This window comes from Poromitra crassiceps (assembly GCF_964638095.1).
Source record: "Poromitra crassiceps genome assembly, chromosome: 3".
In the NCBI taxonomy this organism is placed as follows: Eukaryota; Metazoa; Chordata; class Actinopteri; order Beryciformes; family Melamphaidae; genus Poromitra; species Poromitra crassiceps.
Genome location: NC_139625.1, coordinates 95,600,681 through 95,618,689, shown reverse-complemented (window position 1 = coordinate 95,618,689; position 18,009 = coordinate 95,600,681). Strand labels below are relative to the sequence as shown.

The 18,009-nt window shown below is 43.5% G+C and overlaps 2 protein-coding genes across 2 annotated transcripts in view; one reads left to right on the top strand and one right to left on the bottom strand.

The window, feature by feature from the left end:
* Positions 1-206: 206 nt before the first annotated feature.
* On the top strand, positions 207-10,719 carry tmem234 (transmembrane protein 234). Its single transcript, XM_083633272.1, has 5 exons — positions 207-340; positions 925-1,076; positions 1,173-1,239; positions 7,776-7,868; positions 10,373-10,719. The coding sequence occupies exons 1-5, from the start codon at positions 292-294 to the stop codon at positions 10,495-10,497; spliced, it is 486 nt and encodes a 161-aa protein (XP_083489398.1). The 5' UTR covers positions 207-291; the 3' UTR covers positions 10,498-10,719.
* A 200-nt stretch (positions 10,720-10,919) lies between these two features.
* dcdc2b (doublecortin domain containing 2B) overlaps positions 10,920-18,009 on the bottom strand; it is a gene marked incomplete at its 5' end in the record, with an annotated part of 25,703 nt that continues 18,613 nt past the window's right edge. The window contains 7 exons of the mRNA XM_083633249.1: positions 10,920-12,816; positions 12,921-13,064; positions 14,825-14,950; positions 15,052-15,117; positions 16,902-16,970; positions 17,152-17,261; positions 17,433-17,604. Of these exons, the coding sequence (XP_083489375.1) occupies positions 12,712-12,816; positions 12,921-13,064; positions 14,825-14,950; positions 15,052-15,117; positions 16,902-16,970; positions 17,152-17,261; positions 17,433-17,604 (792 nt within the window). The 3' untranslated portion in view covers positions 10,920-12,711. The remainder of the gene's footprint in view (positions 12,817-12,920; positions 13,065-14,824; positions 14,951-15,051; positions 15,118-16,901; positions 16,971-17,151; positions 17,262-17,432; positions 17,605-18,009) is intronic.

The following is an 18,009-nucleotide window of genomic DNA, read 5'->3' as shown; positions in this document are numbered from 1 at the left end:
GACTGAAAGCTATTGCGCTCTCTGCTGGATTCTTTGAGTCCTACAACGTTTCATAAAAAATCTAATCTAAAAGCTGCATTCAAGATCACAACTGTTGTAAGTCATAGAGTTGTCGTCGTGTATCGATATAGGTGCATCGTCATTTCGCCTTCTTAATTGTTTTAGAGGTGGATCCGATATTATAATAGATCCATGCGTGGATCCAACTTTAATGTGTAGATTTGAGGCCATTTTGTAACCTGGGCTGTTTAAATGTTGTTCAAAGATGAAGAACAGTCGTGCGCGACTTGAATGCAGCTTTACCAGGAACTGTTTGTTTACATGACAATGGTGTCTGCAGGTGAGTGGATAACTTATCCATTATAGATTTGTGATGTTTGCTAAGAGTTTACTTCATTTTCCTAATTGTTTTTTAGTATCCGTTTACTTAAGGTATTACTCGGATTATTTAAAAAAGAAAAGCGAGGAAAGACCATAGCACACATAGCACATAGCATCCTTATACAGTAGTGAGTGACACATTTTCCTCGGACTACGTGCCTAGCTAGCATGTATGTTGTTAGCGTAAGTTACATGAATGGTGAGTGTGGTGTGTTCAGTGGAGGTGCTGTGGGTTGTGTTATGTTATGTTATTAGTAACGTTGTGTCGTGTGTGTTCAGTGGAGGTGCTGTGGGTTGTGTTATGTTATGTTATTAGTAACGTTGTGTCATGTGTGTTCAGTGGAGGTGCTGTGGGTTGTGTTATGTTATTAGTAACGTTGTGTCATGTGTGTGGTGGTGGTGTGGGTTGTGTTATGTTATTAGTAACGTTGTGTCGTGTGTGTGTGTGTGTGGTGGTGGTGGTGTGTTCAGTGGAGGTGCTGTGGGTTGTGTTATGTTATTAGTAAGGTTGTGTCGTGTGTGTGGTGGTGGTGGTGTGTTCAGTGGAGCTGCTGTGTCTGCTGCTGGTGTCCGTGCTGTGGGGCTGCACCAACCCGTTCCTGAAGAGAGGCACTCAGGGGATCGAACATGTGACCCGGGCCAACAAGCTAGCACAGCTGCTGGCTGAAGTCAAGTTTCTCTTCCTTAACCTCAAGGTAAACATGCACTCAAAGTCCTTTGTGCGCGTCTTTAACATGTCTACGTTTAGTTACATTTGGATTAATCTATCCATATTCCTAATTCCCACCCAGTACCTGGTCCCATTCCTTCTGAACCAGAGTGGATCTTTGCTCTACTATTATACTCTGGCTACCACAGGTGAGCTACACACAGTCACTTATCTGTAGCTCTGTGATTACTCATGAATAACTGAGAACACACATGGCCTGCTGTGGGTAAGCATCACACATACCACATGGCACCAGTGGCTCTCAACCTGGAGGTCACAAGATGTTCTAGGATAGTGGGGAAGCATATTTCTGCCATTTTTCTTTAATCGTGTCTAAAAAAAGATTGTATTTATTAATTTATTTTTGCTTTATTTTTTATTCAGGTGAAATACCGTTTTCAGTCTCTAGTCTAGGCCTCCTCTGATAATGGGTCAAATGAAACATTCTGAACAGAGAAAATCATTGTTTGGTTGAACTCTGCACTTACCACATTTGGAACAGGGGTCACGAGTAGGCATCACTTCATTTTAAGGGGTCACAAGCCAAACACGTTGAGAGCCATCGATATATACACAACACAATGCATTACAAGCATCATTGAGCTTGCCTTCCTCATATGTTACAACTTACAACCCAGCTCAAGGAAGTAAGGAAAGGAGGGAGTCTCATGACAAAATAAAAGTTTAGAAGGAGGACTAGACAACACAAACTACTACTACTACAAAGCAAAAGAACAGAACAAAAAGGTACACACAGGTGAGGAGGGAGAGACACTGACCCAATTCCAATCCGCCCCCTAAAGACTCAAGCCCTGTACCCTCACTCCCTATAATGGCCGCCAGCGGAAAGTGGTTATTAGTCATCAAGTGTGGAAGGGATCCACATTGGATAAATAGGAGGATTGGGACAGCAGAGCCCTTTGCACTTGACAAGATGATGTTGACTCTGGCAGGTTTGGGGCTCGCTATATATTGTTTATTGTCAAGACACCTAAGGTGTTTGAGGGATAGACTCCCTGATGAGTCTGTTCTCATCCAGGCTCTGGCTCTACAGAGTGGACAACAGGTAATTTAAAAATAATAAATGTAGCCTACTGCAAAATCTGCAATTGATAACTGTGTAATTATAATTAAAATAAGCTTAATAATGACATGTCACCCAACATTATACACAATGTCAATACTGTAAGATTCGGTAAAACTATTTCTCATTCATCAAAAAAGTTGTGGATTGCAATTGTAATTGAAATGATCGATGATCATACTAGGATTGTGTAATATAACTACTTGCATTCCTCTGATATAATATTTTGTCTAATCTGAAATCAGATTAGAATTAATGTAATGTTTCATTGTCAATTTAGGCATTCCAGCGCACCCCGTATACACGGCTAAACACCGCGTTCGTTTCGCGGGTATGTTCTTTTATTTTTGGGGCCGGTGTGCAGCATGCACAGCAGGGCCCCTACATTCGACTCTGTCGCCGATTTGAGCACGGATTCCGGTTCTAAATGTCACTCCCAGCATGCATTTCGGCATAGTGTCACTCCCAGCATGCATTTCGGCATAGGCAGAGGCAGACCGCAGCAGAGAAGACGCCATAAGCTCCGGAAAGTTTTTTACAATTTAAAGTTTTATTTCATCACTAAATTAATTTCTGATGACTTTTGATGCCTACAAGCAGGGTAGTAGGTTTCAATAAGTGCCACTTTACGAACATTTATGGCGAAAAATGGCAAAAAGTTCCAGAGCACAATTGGCTGCATCTACATCAGCTGAGCTTTTTATTTGTGTAGTACTGCACGGACACGGAGGACGCTGCAGCTCCACACTACTTTTCTCGCGTCACAAGGCTCTTCTCGGCGAGAAAGAGGAGATTTCCCTCGGCTCGTGCACGAGCGGGGGCGAGCCCGGCCTTTGACAGAGAGAGAGAGAGAGAGAGAGAGAGAGAGAGCTCTGTGTCACTTCCTGAAAGTCTTCGCTCTTAAATGTTTATATACTTGGCCAATACGTATCTATCATACAAAAAGCTGTCCCTAAACTCAAAATCCTTGGCCTCATCATTCAGAATGACCTTCGCTGGAACAGCCAGGTGGATGCCATAACATCAAATGCAAATAGGAAATTGTTCTTCTTGAAGCGCCTCAGGCGTTTTTCTGTCTCCACTGATGACCTTCTAACCATATACCTTGGATATGTACGACCTTTACTGGAGTATGCTGCCCCCATCTGGAATGCTGGCATCACACAAGCTCTTTCATCCCAATTGGAGCGGGTACAGAAGAGGGCCTGTCGCATCATCCTCGGCCCCAACTATGACCACTACTCAACCGCCCTGTTAAAGCTAGGGCTCACTGACCTGGCTTCCCGACGTGAGCAGATCTGTCTGTCATTTGCCCAAAACCTCCAAACCTCCCAATTCGCCAACTGGCTACCCCCAACACGTCTGCAGATCTCTGGCCGTATAACCCGGAACTGTCATAAACTGAACAATCCCCTCACAAAAACACGCCGCCATCAGAACTCTCCCATACCATATCTGACTAGACTCCTGAACCAACATATTATCCCATAACATGTCCTGTTGATTTAGTTTGCTCTTGTTTATGCCTGAAGTCCCATTTTAGTTATGTGCTGTTTTGAATTTTTAACTTGTGTCGATGTCTGCTTTTTAACCTGTAAATTGGTAATTAATTCAGCCTACGGACTGCTATATGCCAATAAAGTACTACTACTACTACTACTACTATACAAACAAAGCAAGCTGCCAAACGGTAATGTCTTCATTTAATTAATGTAGAACGCAAAACATTAAATGAAATCTCCATAACGTTACAGCCTATAATAGCGTATAATAACCAATTGCCCGAACGATTCATTAATATGCTACGTGAACGTTAGTGGGCCATAACGTTACAGCGTATAATAACCAATTGCCCGAACGATTAATTAATATGCTACGTGAACGTTAGCGGGTACTTCAGCCTATGCAGTAGGATAAGTAATAGGCAATAGGCTACCATGCACCGGCCCTATGCCAGGTTTCCACCTGGCCTTGTTTTCTTACAGATATTTGCGGAATTCCCCGGTAACCCCATTTTATACGTCACAACGCTATGCATTGTGGGCAATTCCCTTTCCGTAAGTGGCCACAGCTGCTCCCTTATGGTAAGGGGGCAGAAAGGGCTCACTTTGAGCCCTCATTCACTTTGCGATTTCACCGTGGGACATCCCTAAGCCCTCACTCCCTTCACGTGAACGCGCCTCTAAGGGGGTGAGTCAGTAAGGATTGGAATTGGGCCACTGAATGGTATTGTAAAGCCCAACGAGTATACTGGTCCCAGGCGCACTCAATCAGCCTAACAACCCCCAACCACCAGGCTCCTGCAAGAAGACGTGGGAGGGTCGTCACAACTTCATTTCATCAATATCACCAGATAGGTCCAGTATACATCAGATCGGCAACATTTTGTACGCGGCACATGTTGGCATCTTGGCGGCTACTACTAGCCTGATGAGTCACGGGGCTGTAAAAAAAATTATGTGACATGAGTCACATGATTTTAGATGGGTGTTATGCGGGATGAGCAGTAATGATTATAGACCCTTCTCACGGGGGCCATTTTGTGTCAAAAAGGCAGGGTTAACACAGGTGCAAGCAAAACAGTAATGAGGGTTTCAAACTTCCATGATTGGAATGTGGAAACCCTCATTAGTGTTTTGCTCGCACCTGTGTTTATTCTGCCTTTTCGACACAAAATGGCTCCCGTGAAAAGGGTCTATTTGTTAAATTCCATTCCATAACAATGGGTCAAAGTAATATTTCTGGTGTATCTTGCCCATTCTATGGCCAGCCGAGTTGTAATATATTGTCATGTCATGGGGTTTTGGGGTCATTAATAAACAAGATTGATTCTGTTATTTTTCTATAATTTTTTGGGGTAGTGCTATTTTACATTGAAGTCAATGGGGAGAGGCTTGTGTTTCCCCCCTAAATGGGGGCGAGGCCTAATTGCCGATCTGATGTATACCAAAATACATATTAAATACTGTATATATAAGCCCAAATATCAACAGAGAGTACGGTATATACATAATTGACACATATGTATGTATAATTTTGAATACACAAAACCCCACAAAAGCTGTTAACATCCAAATAAATTATATCAAAATTAAGAGGTAAGTCAAATTGTTTAGGATAGGGGTTCCCAAAGTTTAAATGAAATAAAATCTTCTGATCTAACCATGCAATGGCATGAGAAAGGCTCAATAACAACATAAGGCTACAGAGGGTATGCACACCCACTGGAACACGCCCCCTCAATCGGGAACGAGTGTCAAAATGAGTGTCAAATTCCTCCCTGAGCAGCAGGTGTCACTTATCTAGGCTGATTACTGCATTCAAGCTCAGTCTTGCTGTGACTCAGTGGGCGTGACCCCACAGTGACTTCTGCCTCTGTGACATCACGTGCATACCCTCTACTGGTTAAAAACACACACACACACACACACACACACACACACACACACACACACACACACACACACACACACACACCTACCTTCCAACATTAGGCTGTGAAAAAGAGGACCCCTTTGAAAATGTTTTTTCCGCCCCTCGCCAAAATTGAGCCTAGAGTGTTATTTAGCTACCTTCCTGACAAGCTAACATGACATGGTTGGCACCGTTCGATGCGGACAGGTCTTATAGTTTCATATGATACCAGAAACGTCACTCTGGCTTTAAAACTGAGGCTGCTGCAGCCTCTGAAATTAAATGTTACAAAATTGGGATATTTCCCGAATATTGGGATATTTCCCGAATATTGTGATATTTCCGAAAATTGGCCCGTCGGCTACTCCTCAGGGTTCATGTGTAAAAACTGCTGTCTGTCAAAATAAAAAAAAATAAAAAAAAGGGGGGGGGGGGGGGGGGGTTTATATATATATAAACATAGGCTATAATATTATAGGCTGTGTGTGGTAGTTGAAACATAGTTTCAAGTTGATGTTTATTTATCTTTGTAGTTGAAACAAAAACATAAATACTGTAGGCTACATAAATGGAAATGTTTGATCATTAATATCTACTTTTAGAAATTATATAGGCTGAAATTAAATCACTGTGCATAATTGTAAAAGTGTCTTTATTGACAGATGAAAAGGCTGTTATTTACCCTTTGTCACCACCTGGTGAGTAAATATATGTGTAACTAAAACCATTAAAATTGACAACCGGTCCGCAACTTTTTTCCCCACGTACGGTATCTACCGGTCCTTGGCGCAAAAAAGGTTGGGAACCCCTCTGTTACATAGCTGGACAATCATGTAATTCAGGTTACAGCTCAAAAAACATGTTTTAGTATCACTAACCAAATCGATATCGAAATTAATCGAATCGGAATCGAATCGAATCGGGATTAATCAATTCGGAACCTTGTGAATCGGAATCGAATCGATTCTTGAAATTTGAACCAATACCCAGCCCTAATCATGACTAGAATGTTTTTGCCATGCACAAAAAAGGGGATTCCCTCAAATAATCCTATAATGTACAGAGAAACATCAAGTTGAACACAATGTTGTGCATTTTGCATCTTTACATCCTCAGACTCCAGCTCTATACGTAGGGACACTCACGAGACCCGGAACTGGAGGCTAACTTTTGTAAATAAACAAAACGCGTATGTGGTCTGAGCTTCGGTTTTTAGCCGAATATGAGAAGACCCCACTGATTCATAACAGGCCTAAAGTTATGTTATACAACAGGTAGTTCCGGCCGAGCAATTTGATTGGACAAGAGGGATCCTACCAGTGCCGTTATTTCATGATAATGCACTGGTGCTTCACTGTGTGTAGATCACTCCGCTTCACAGCTGCTCTAATCAACAAAACGCTTCACAGCTGTAGAGTAGACAGTAGTAAAGTAGACAGCCTGCAGTTAATTAGGCTGATTAGGCTACATTTTCTGCAAAGCAGAAAGCTGAGGGGACTATTTTTGTTGGCGGAGGAATAAATAGAGAAATCATCTATTTTCTCAGCTTTTTGTCATTTTTTTAATCAGCTTTGTTTAATAGAACTGTTGTATAAAAGCAATATGACACTCAAGGTCGTGCTGTTGTTGTCTAATATCAGCACTGCTGTGATTATCTTCGGCACTCGGCCTGCGGCCTCGTGCCTACGACCGAATCACAGCAGTGCCAATATTAGCCAACAACCGCACTCCCTCTCATGTGATATTGCTTAAATATAGCAGTCGGGCGCACTTAGTGACAAAGCAAGACAACCCTATGTCCCTATGTACAGACCTATACACACTTCAATGTAATACTTACTGAACAAAACACTCTGACTATCTTCCTTACACCTCAATGAGTCATTGGTTACCAATAGAGTTGGTGAGAACACATCTTTTTAATTTAGACGATGACTTGATATTAGGGTCGCTGTTTTGGCAAAAGATCACTGAAAGCACAGGTGGGAGAATATCTAATAGACCCTTCTCACAGGGGATGATTGGAATTTGGAAACCCTCATTAGTGTTTTGCTTGCACCTGTGTTTATTCTGCCTTTTCGACACAAAATGGCCCCTGTGAAAAGGGTCTATTGAACAAAAGTTCCTGTGATTTCAGTCCTTCGGGATTTTGTCCTCACATCACTTCTCTCTTCTCCTTCCATTCAGATTTATCCCTGGCTGTTCCTGTGGCCAACTCGCTCACCTTCCTGTGCACCCTGCTCACTGGCAAGTTACTCGGTGAAGAATTTGGGGGCAAACGTAAGTGACTCGTGTCAACGACATTGATGTATTCATGGTATACCCATTGATGTCACAAGCATTTTCCTACCAATATGGCGCTACAATACACACAGCTCATTGGCTGTTTGTGTCACTTGATTGTAATCGCCTGTTAATTGATTACGATCACCTGTTATTTTCCTACCAAGATGGCTGTGTGGTGATGTAACAGATAGCCTCTCCCCAGACTCAAATATTACATTGAATCGCTGCGCTCCGCATACTACATAAGTGAGTCTGTGCCAGTTAACAGCCACTGCTGGTTTTGAAGGCGGGTTGAAATTGAATGAGTGACAGGTCGTAGCACCGATGAGAGAGCAAATGGGCTGCGCCTCCCGTGTTGTCTGATCTCAAAGTCGTTACTGATTGGAGAGGACTGAATCCATCACTGGCATATGACTGGCCAAGTGAACGGTTCCCTCCCATAACCAGCCCTCTGGGAAAGTGTCCCAGACCCGGAGAGAGCTCTGCAGCATGCAGTAACATAGTGTATCAGCGTAAGAACTCTCATGGGTCTGGCCTCGAGACTATGTAACAGAATACTATCAATTAGCTCACTTTCCAGAAGACTCAGGGCCCTATCTTCCCAAAAGCGATAATTTAGCGCTTGCGCTCGCTTAACGCCGTGCGCAATGCAAATTGGGGGCGGGCACAAGCGCATGCCTGTTATAATTGTACTGAGCATAGGCGTGCCACATGCCAAAGCAGGCGTTTCAGCGCTAAAATGTGGGGATAGATGGCATTATGCTATCGTCAGCAGCGCACAATTACTTTGCGGTAAGAGCTTTGAAAAGGACCTCTTAGCGCTGGGAGCGCACCATAATCTCTGTGCTGCGCAGCGCAGTGCAAAGTAAAATTCCTTTTGGAGATGTCATTACGCACAGCCTTGCCATGCCAGGACATCAAATTATGCTGCTAAAATTGGATATTAGCAGATAATTCAGTGAGGCAATAAACTGTAACTCACTGAGAAACTTTTATCACATCGCAAAGAGGGAAATGAATTGAGAAAACTTGTTGGACAATGGACATAGGCTATTCACCTTCATAACCCGGAGGGTCGTTGGCACCACAGACGGTCTGTCAATAAGCTCTCTCTGTCCTCGCATGAGTGAGTACACTCTATTACGCATGGAGAGAATGACAGCATATTGCATGCCTCGCGCAAACAGCGATCGCGAGACGGGAATCTGATTGGTTTTGATTGACGTAATGACCAGGCATTGCCTGGCCACACCCGTGAATAATTCTGGTACTTAAGACCACCCAAATCCCGTTTGCGGAGGCATTTTGGCGGCGCAGATGATTTTGGCACGGCTCTAATTTGCGCCTGCGACACGTGCCGTGAACGTTTCCGCATCCCCGCCGAGAATTGCATCCCCAACATATTTCGGGGCTGTTTTAACTTATAAATCAGGGAGGTCATGTCTACCCAGACAATTATATCACTTTTAAACAGTTACATTTCTGTATAAATCATTACAATATGCTCCCGTGAGGTGGGGATGCTGCCGGGCGGGGGTGCAAAACTCGGCATAACACCTGTACAAACGAACCTGCGACCCTCGTGTTGGTAGGCAGGGAATTTACCGCTACACTACCTGGACGCCCCAGATACAGAGTTCAGATTAAAGGTTATATGCAAGCCTCAAACTGATAAAGTCCCCTTCGATATTGATAGATAGATAGATAGATATTGTCCCCTCGACAACTGTTGCCAAAAAACTGATTATGAAGGAATGGAAGTCATCCTCTTCTTTCCAACTGTGGTTGATGGACATGACCTCTGTTATACGGATTAGGTTTCTGAGGACCAATTCAATTAAAACAATTCTCAATCATTTGGGAGGCGTTTCTAGCCTGGCTGGTTTCTCATGGACCCCTTGTGTGAGATCCCAGGAACAATATCTCATATAAGCACTTTATGCAGCTGGTAATTACTTAATATTGAATGTCAATACAGTGTTGTTGGGGGTTTTTTCCGCTTCCCCCAAAATTTCAATAAACCTTTATGGCATATTATTACAATACAACAATACTGGTGTTGACAGTAATAGAAGATGCCAAATCATTCAAAACAATAAGCATTTTGCTTTTAGGAGCATTGTGCCAGCGTGCGGCGCTGTTCCAAAACGTGTCAATGTGTGTCGTTGCCTGGGAAACGCACATCCCATAATACAACTGTTCGCATCGCATCCCATAATAGTATGATGATACTTGGGATGCCATTGCGAACATACAGTAGATGTGAACAGGTTCGCTAAAAGTTTAGCGTCGCCAGTGAGGACCGTTGCCGTCGGGTTACATTTCGAAATCCCCTCCAGGCCTGAACATTTTTCTAGGGGAAACACTGCAATAATGTATGTTTCATTTGATTTTCTTGTGTCTGAGCGTGTTCGTTTGTCTTGTTTGTGCATTGTTTTGAAAAAATGTAAAATAAAATATTGGAGGAAAACAAAAAAAAACACCTGTCTCCTCTGCAGGAGCTGTGGCAGGAATGTTCCTCACCATGGCGGGCATCACTCTGTGTGTCATAAGCTCCATAAGCTCCATCAGCGACAAGGAGAACACCGGAGAAGAAGAGAGCACTGCCCAGGCAGCACACTAACGCTGGCCCACCTCCTGATTAAGCCTAGATCAGGGTTTAAGCAAATTCTCATCGAGCGGCAGTGAGTTTGTCGGAAGGCAGGACTGGAGGCGAGAGGAGAATTGAGATTCAGGTGGTGACACCACACAGCCATGTGGTGGGAGAATCGTGCCAAAATCAACTCGGTATTAGTAAAAAAAAAAAGAAAAAAGAAAGAAAATAAAAAGCGAGCAGTCAGTGAAGTGGGTTCACATAGGGTTCACCTCGGAGCTAGACTAGATTTATGGTCCTCGCATAGAAATCCCTGGTTGTTAACTCAAAGCACTCTGCCATGTTACTGGCATCTATACAAACACTATAGAAACCACACACACACACACACACACACACACACACACACACACACACACACACACACACACACACACACAAATACACACAAATGAGGTTGGGGTTGGAAATGGACCAATTAAATCTCAGCTCCCAGTTTAACAGGGACATTTTATTGCGGCAGCCTTCTGTCAGCTGTGGTGTGTGTGTGGAAAAGCAGAGCAGTTAGCTTGAGGATGAAGCTGTTTTTGATTCGCCTATTTCTCTTAGGCTCCTCCTCCTTCCCCTTTGCTGGTGATGCATTTGCCACAATTGCCACTATGTTCTTAGGTATTTTGTGAAGGAAGCATTACAATTACCACTATGTTCTTAGGTTCTTTGTGAAGGCAGCATTACAATTACCACTATGTTCTTAGGTTCTTTGTGAAGGCAGCATTACAATTACCACTATGTTCTTAGGTTCTTTGTGAAGGCAGCATTACAATTACCACTATGTTCTTAGGCTCTTTGTGAAGGAGGCGTTATAATTACCACTATGTTCTTAGGTATTTTGTGAAGGAAGCATTACAATTACCACTATGTTCTTAAGTTCTTTGTGAAGGCAGCATTATAATTACCACTATGTTCTTAAGTTCTTTGTGAAGGCAGCATTATAATTACCACTATGTTCTTAAGTTCTTTGTGAAGGAAGCATTATGAGGAACTTAGAAATGTGAGTTGGCTCATGTGATGCTCGCTTAGTTGCTTTAACAGAGACTCTGGCCTGTCCGACTGTATGTGCTGCAAACATGCACGCAATGTTGTACAATGTAGACAGTTTCTATTGAAATAAGAATCAAGTCCTGTTGTGATATATATAGTAATATATATTTTTTTTTTATTGTCACAGTCCACATATTTAATAGACACAAGATACTGTACAGATGACATTGTTATTGTTTTGATCTACTTGGCTCTGTTATCTTGCAGATATTTTATTAATAAATTGTTGGAAAAATGTGATTTTGCACCCGTTTGTTTTTCTATGACCAATCTATGCAAAACAAAAGCATTTTGGGTCGAGTGTGTCACAAAATATTGTTTCTTAATATGTACATGTATGAAATCAATTGCATCACTGAACATCCGCTACACAGTATTTGTGTCACAGTTATCCCTGGAAAACAGTTTTTTGTTCTCTTTTATTGAGAACGCGTCAAACAAATGCTTGGCTCATTAGCACAGTTCACATACTAACTATTCTATTTAGGATTTGACATTCATTTAGCCGCATAGGTCAGTGAAGAGATCCCTTCAACCATAATTGCTTGGTTACCTGCTATGCCTGTAGCCATAGAGTTCATCAGCTGATGAACCTTTAGGTCAGGGGTGTCAAACATACGGCCTGCAGGGGGCCAGAACCGGCCCGCCAAAAGGGTCCAACCCGGCCCACAGGATGACTTTGCAAAGTTTAAAAATGGTGCTGACTGAAGTCGTTCAAGCCAATGTGGTGCACTTGTAAAGAGGCAAAAGGTTTCAGGAGCAAGTTCAATTATTCAGTAGCCTATCCATGTGGTCTGTATTCATCACCGTATGTTATATATATATCCATGTTGTCTGTAGCCTATTCATCACTATGGTTATTTTCATCACCATATAGAGAATTGCACAGTTGCCGTCAATTGTAATGCACAGTTTCAGCCAGTAGAGGTGATCATTTGTTTGATGGTAGCTGTGATAATCCATACGAAAATGTGTTCTTAAAATGTACCTGTCTTTTTTTTTACACTAAAAGAAAGTGGAAAATGGTGAAGTTTTGTCATTTATAGCTTATTATTGTTTTTATTTGTATGGCCCACTTGAGACTAAGTTGGGTGGTATGTGGCCCATGAACTAAAATGAGTTGGACACCCCTGCCTTAGGTTATTATGATGTGACCTCCTTGACGAAGCCTCCATTCTCCTCAGCTGCCAGTCCTTTCTGACGATTGGACTGTTCTACTACAACTGCCGGGGGATTCCGCTGACTCTCCTGTTGGAGCAAACCATCCAAACAGTTTTTTAAAAACAACGGCACATGAGCAACTTCTTTGATTGGATTGGGCTGTAATGATGCCAGTAAGAACGGTGATATACCTTCGTGGGGTTTGGAGATTGTACGTTGGCTGTTTCTCTTTCGAACTCCCTGTTCTTTGGTTGGCTCCCTCTGCTGGCTGCAGACGTGTCGGGCGTGCACGACGAAGCCCTTGAGCTTGAAGAGGCCAGCTTTGGCTGCGCCTCCTTTTGAGTAGACACACAGAATTCATTGCTGCTGATTACATTTGTACCGTAAGCTCTTAACATGTTCCAGAATCAACGACTGCAATAACATTCTTTATTCTTCATCTTCCAAAATCCTCAACAAATTACAGTACGTTCAGAACTCTGCTGCACGCCTCCTCACCCACACCCGCTCCTGTGACCACGTCACCCCCATCCTTCAGAACCTCCACTGGCTCCCTGTCCCACAACAAATCCAGTTCAAACTCCTTCTCCTCACCCATAAAGCCCTCCAGAACCAGGCCCCCTCCTACCTCAGCGACCTTCTCCGCCATCACACTCCTTCCCGCAGTCTCCGTTCCTTTGATACTATCCTCCTATCCCCACCACTCAGGACCAAGCGCTGGACCTGGGGTGACAGAGCCTTCTCCATAGCTGCTCCCTCCCTCTGGAACTCACTCCCAAAACACATCCGTGACTGCACCCAGGGCCGGCCCGCCCATTTTTTTTTTTTTTTTTTTTAATAAACATAGGCTATAATATTATAGGCTGTGTGTGGTAGTTAAAACATAGGTTGACGTTTATTTATGTTTGTAGTTTAAACAAAAACATAAATACTGTAGGCTACATAGAACACAAAAGGCTGTTATTTACCTTTTGTCGCCACCTGGTGAATAAATATATATGTAACTAAAACCATTAAAATTGACAACCGGTCCTGCATGTATCTACCAGTCCTTGGCACAAAAAAGGTTGGGAACCCCTGGTTTAACTGACCTGGCAACCCCTATGGCTGCTGGGTTCTACACGCTTGCTTGACACTGATAGGGCTACAAACGAGCGTCATTGTCATGTTTGTTTGTTCTAAATATGGCTAAAAGTCCCAAAAACGTCAAATTTTCGTCGGTGCTGCCCTAGCGGGCAGCACCGAGAGTCCCCTCCTTACAGCACCCCCTACTTAAAAGTACTTCCAGCGCGGATGCCCCCAAACCCCCACCCCTGGGAGGGGCCCCCTGATCTATATCCTGCTTAGGGCCCCCAGATGGCTAGGGCCGGCCCTGACTGCACCGACCTACCCCAGTTCAAATCATTCCTCAAAACCCACCTATTCAAAACTGCTTTTATTGTGTGATTACTTTATGCTATGTAATTCTTGTTTTTAAGGTGTTGTTTTATTGCTTTATCTACTGTAAAGCATCTTTGAGTTTTTAGAAAAGCACTCTATATAAATTAAATGTATTATTATTATTATTATTATTATTATTATTATTATTATTATTATTATTATTATTATTATTATTGCGGCCCTCATGATGGTTCTGCCTGGCCCGGGAGGTCTAAGACAAACTACACCATTTTTACTTATGAATCTAGAAAAACCAATGAGATGACCTAAATTAGCTGCTTGGAGTGATTTTCAAGTGCCCAGAGACTCCCCTGAATAAATACAGTGCCCAGAGACTCCCCTGAATAAATACAGTGCCCAGAGACTCCCCTGAATAAATACAGTGCCCAGAGACTCCCCTGAATAAATACAGGTTAAATAAGTCAAAAAGTATGTTTTCTATCATTTAATCTAGGGGTACAATAGCAATATCCCCCCCCCCCCCTTCCACCAGGAAAAATGCCCCCCCAGGAAAAAGAATTGCCCACCTCTGTTCTAAAGACTAATTACCTGTGTGTGCGTGTGTGTGTGTGTGTGCGTGTGTGTGTGTGTGTGTGTGTGTGCGTGTGCGTGCGTGTGTGTGTGTGTGCGTGCGTGCGTGTGTGTGTCTATGTACCACTACTTCAGCAGCAGACGCACAATCTTCTTCAGCCTTGGCAGACCTTTGTACCGTTGCTACGGACGTATTCAGGTTTTCTCTCTCTGACTGTTGTTCCACGCCATCTCCTTCAGACGAAGGTGCCTTCAACAGAACAAACATTCTGTAATCCCAGATGTAGTATGACCATCGAAATGCATTACACACACACACACACACACACACACACACACACACGCACAAACCTGCTTTCCATAGTGTTTTTGTGGGTGATGTTCCTCACTGTGCTCCTCGCTCTTCATAATCTCTGTCTGAAAAATAGATGAGGTTTGATATCTTTTCACATCTATCATTTATGCTGGCTGAGTACACATAGAGGACACCTTGGATGCTTCTGTATCAGATTCAAAGCTGTGACTGATTTCACACTATGAGCCCACAGTGGTCATTTTGACCTTTTTGAAATGTATATGTGCAATAACTTTGTTGAATTAAAAAAAAAAATACAATGCTGCTGCTAGCTGACTTTTCCTAAAAGTGTCTGTATTGTCATTTAAAATAGTTGAGGCAAAGAAAATATTGTGAATTCCCCAGGGTTTTATTCCTATTTCGTTGTCTATATTTTCACATTTTGGTGTTGTTTTGTCTTTTTAAAAGATATCTTGACACAATAAATGCATTAATCTCTCAATTGTGTATTTATCATGAGAGATTATAGGACGAATCAGCGTGACGTCACTTGCCACCCAGAAATGCGGAAGCCCGCGGCAGTTAACTAGTATGAGTTGTGCCAAACAAACATTAATATCTCAAAAACTATACATCACAACATTGCAGACAGAGTAGGAGGGCTGATCCGTGAGCGGCTGCTTCTGGGACGCGGGTCGGGGTCCTAATCGGCCTCGGCTGGGTCTACTGGGCGAGGGTGTATGATGTTGACAGACCCAAAACACCTTACGACCCCAGCTAACATCACTGATGACGCGTCCCAGCGCATGCAGTAGTATGTATTTTAAACAACAACACACATCACTTATATTTTCATCCTGAGTGAGAGCAGAATTAGCTCAAGAGTTTGATGTATAATATATGCATGTCGTGTTAAAGTTGTGTGAACTGTTGCAGTTTTTAAAATGTAAACAGAGTTAGCCGGCTAGAGTCAGACACTCACGCCTTGCGCCACTTGGGCTCCATAGGGTTCCATTGCCGTTGCCACCCAGTGACGCGGTTTGTTTACCGAAATGCTGCTCGGCTGATCCCTCCTATAAAGTTTGGAATCTAGTGGTCAAAATGACCACAGGTACGGTCGTTCTAGTAGTTATGGAATCTTCTAGGGATAATAATCCCTTTTCTGCACTGGTATGGGTCAGCTGGTCAGTGTTATTACACATTCACATTTAAATGATGATAATTTTTCCAAATGATACCCTCATCCTCATCCTCATCCTCAGGGTCTGTTCATGATTCATTATTCATAAAGACAATCCTCTCTTAATAGCCCTACACTCGACAGTGGGAGAATCATCATTATAATGGTTGGGTGTGACTTTCCAATGTGTTCAGGTGGAGGTAAGGTGATGCAGGCACCATGCTCACCTGCTCACGTGGAGGTAAGGTGATGCAGGCACCATGCTCACCAGCTCAATGTGTTCAGGTGGAGGTAAGGTGATGCAGGCACCATGCTCACCTGCTCAATGTGTTCAGGTGGAGGTAAGGTGATGCAGGCACCATGCTCACCTGCTCAATGTGTTCAGGTGGAGGTAAGGTGATGCAGGCACCATGCTCACCTGCTCATGTGGAGGTAAGGTGATGCAGGCACCATGCTCACCTGCTCAATGTGTTCAGGTGGAGGTAAGGTGATGCAGGCACCATGCTCACCTGCTCAATGTGTTCAGGTGATGCAGGCACCATGCTCACCTGCTTAATGTGTTCACGTGGAGGTAAGGTGATGCAGGCACCATGCTCACCTGCTCACGTGGAGGTAAGGTGATGCAGGCACCATGCTCACCTGCTCACGTGGAGGTAAGGTGATGCAGGCACCATGCTCACCTGCTCACGTGGAGGTAAGGTGATGTACAGTAGGCACCATGCTTACCTGCTCGCCGTTGTGCAGATAATCATCTCGTTCATTGAGGTCCTCGTCCTCCACTATGGCCGCCACTCGCTTGATGGAAGAGAAAGAAAGACGAGTGCAGAAATGAGAGAGAGATCCGCCTCTGCTTTACGACTGACTATATTGTAGGGTTGAAGTTTAGGGCTGATTGCAACATATCTCCTTCAGTGGGATTGCAGCATGTGTATCATCACGGCAGACTGGGGGACATTGGGAGGACTGTGAAGTGAACCTGGTCAACGGGAAGGTCTGTAGCTGTATTTTCATCCTCCAGCACCTCCTCGGCTCCTCGCACCTCCTCTCTCCTCTTCCGCGCTGCCCTCTTAAACACACCGGGCTGGACTGCAATAAAGGGAAAATCGAAACGGCGCACAAAAAAAATCAATAGACTCAATGTGGCCGACATGAAACGGCCTATCTAAAATTATATTTAAGATAGGAGACACTTCTGTCTCCGTTTTGTTATCTGATATTGTACAATAAAAGTCAATTTTGTGTGATGGGCGTCCTGACCAGATGGACTGCTGACTGGCGGTCTCGGCTGGCCTCGGTCTCTGCGGATCTTGACGGGCCGGGCGTAGAACACAGAGACCTCCTCCTCTCTCCTGCTCCTTCGCTCAGCGGCTTGTGTGGCTGCAACGTCCGCAGCTTCATCGCCCGTCGACTTCACCCTGCGCCCATCTGACTGGAAGTCAACGGGTAAAATAGAGTGAACTATTCACTCGCATGTAGCCAGAGGTAGAAAGTACCTAAGTACAGCACATTTACTCAAGTAATACTTTTGTACAATTTTGAGGTACTTTGTATTTCCATTTTGTGAGACTTGAATACTTTCACTCCACTAGCCTACATTTCAGAGGGAAATATACTTTTTATTCCACTACATTAATCTGATGGCTGTAGTTACTACTGACTCTGCAGACTATAGTTTTACATTGAAAATATAATAAACAAACAGACAGACAGGCAGACAGACAAACAGACAGACAAACCAACAGATAAAGAGACAGACTGACAAACAAACAGACAGACGGACAGACAGACAGACAGACAGACAGGCAGACAGACAGACAGACAGGCAGACAGACAG

What these genes read in the sequence shown, in the direction of transcription:
- tmem234 (XM_083633272.1), top strand. Translation starts at nt 292, where the DNA reads ATGCAGCTTTACCAGGAACTGTTTGTTTACATGACAATGGTGTCTGCA. An exon ending in CATGACAATGGTGTCTGCAG is followed by an intron (nt 341 to 924) that starts GTGAGTGGATAA and finishes TGGTGTGTTCAG; the next exon opens with TGGAGCTGCTGTGTCTGCTG. An exon ending in TGAAGAATTTGGGGGCAAAC is followed by an intron (nt 7,869 to 10,372) that starts GTAAGTGACTCG and finishes TCTCCTCTGCAG; the next exon opens with GAGCTGTGGCAGGAATGTTC.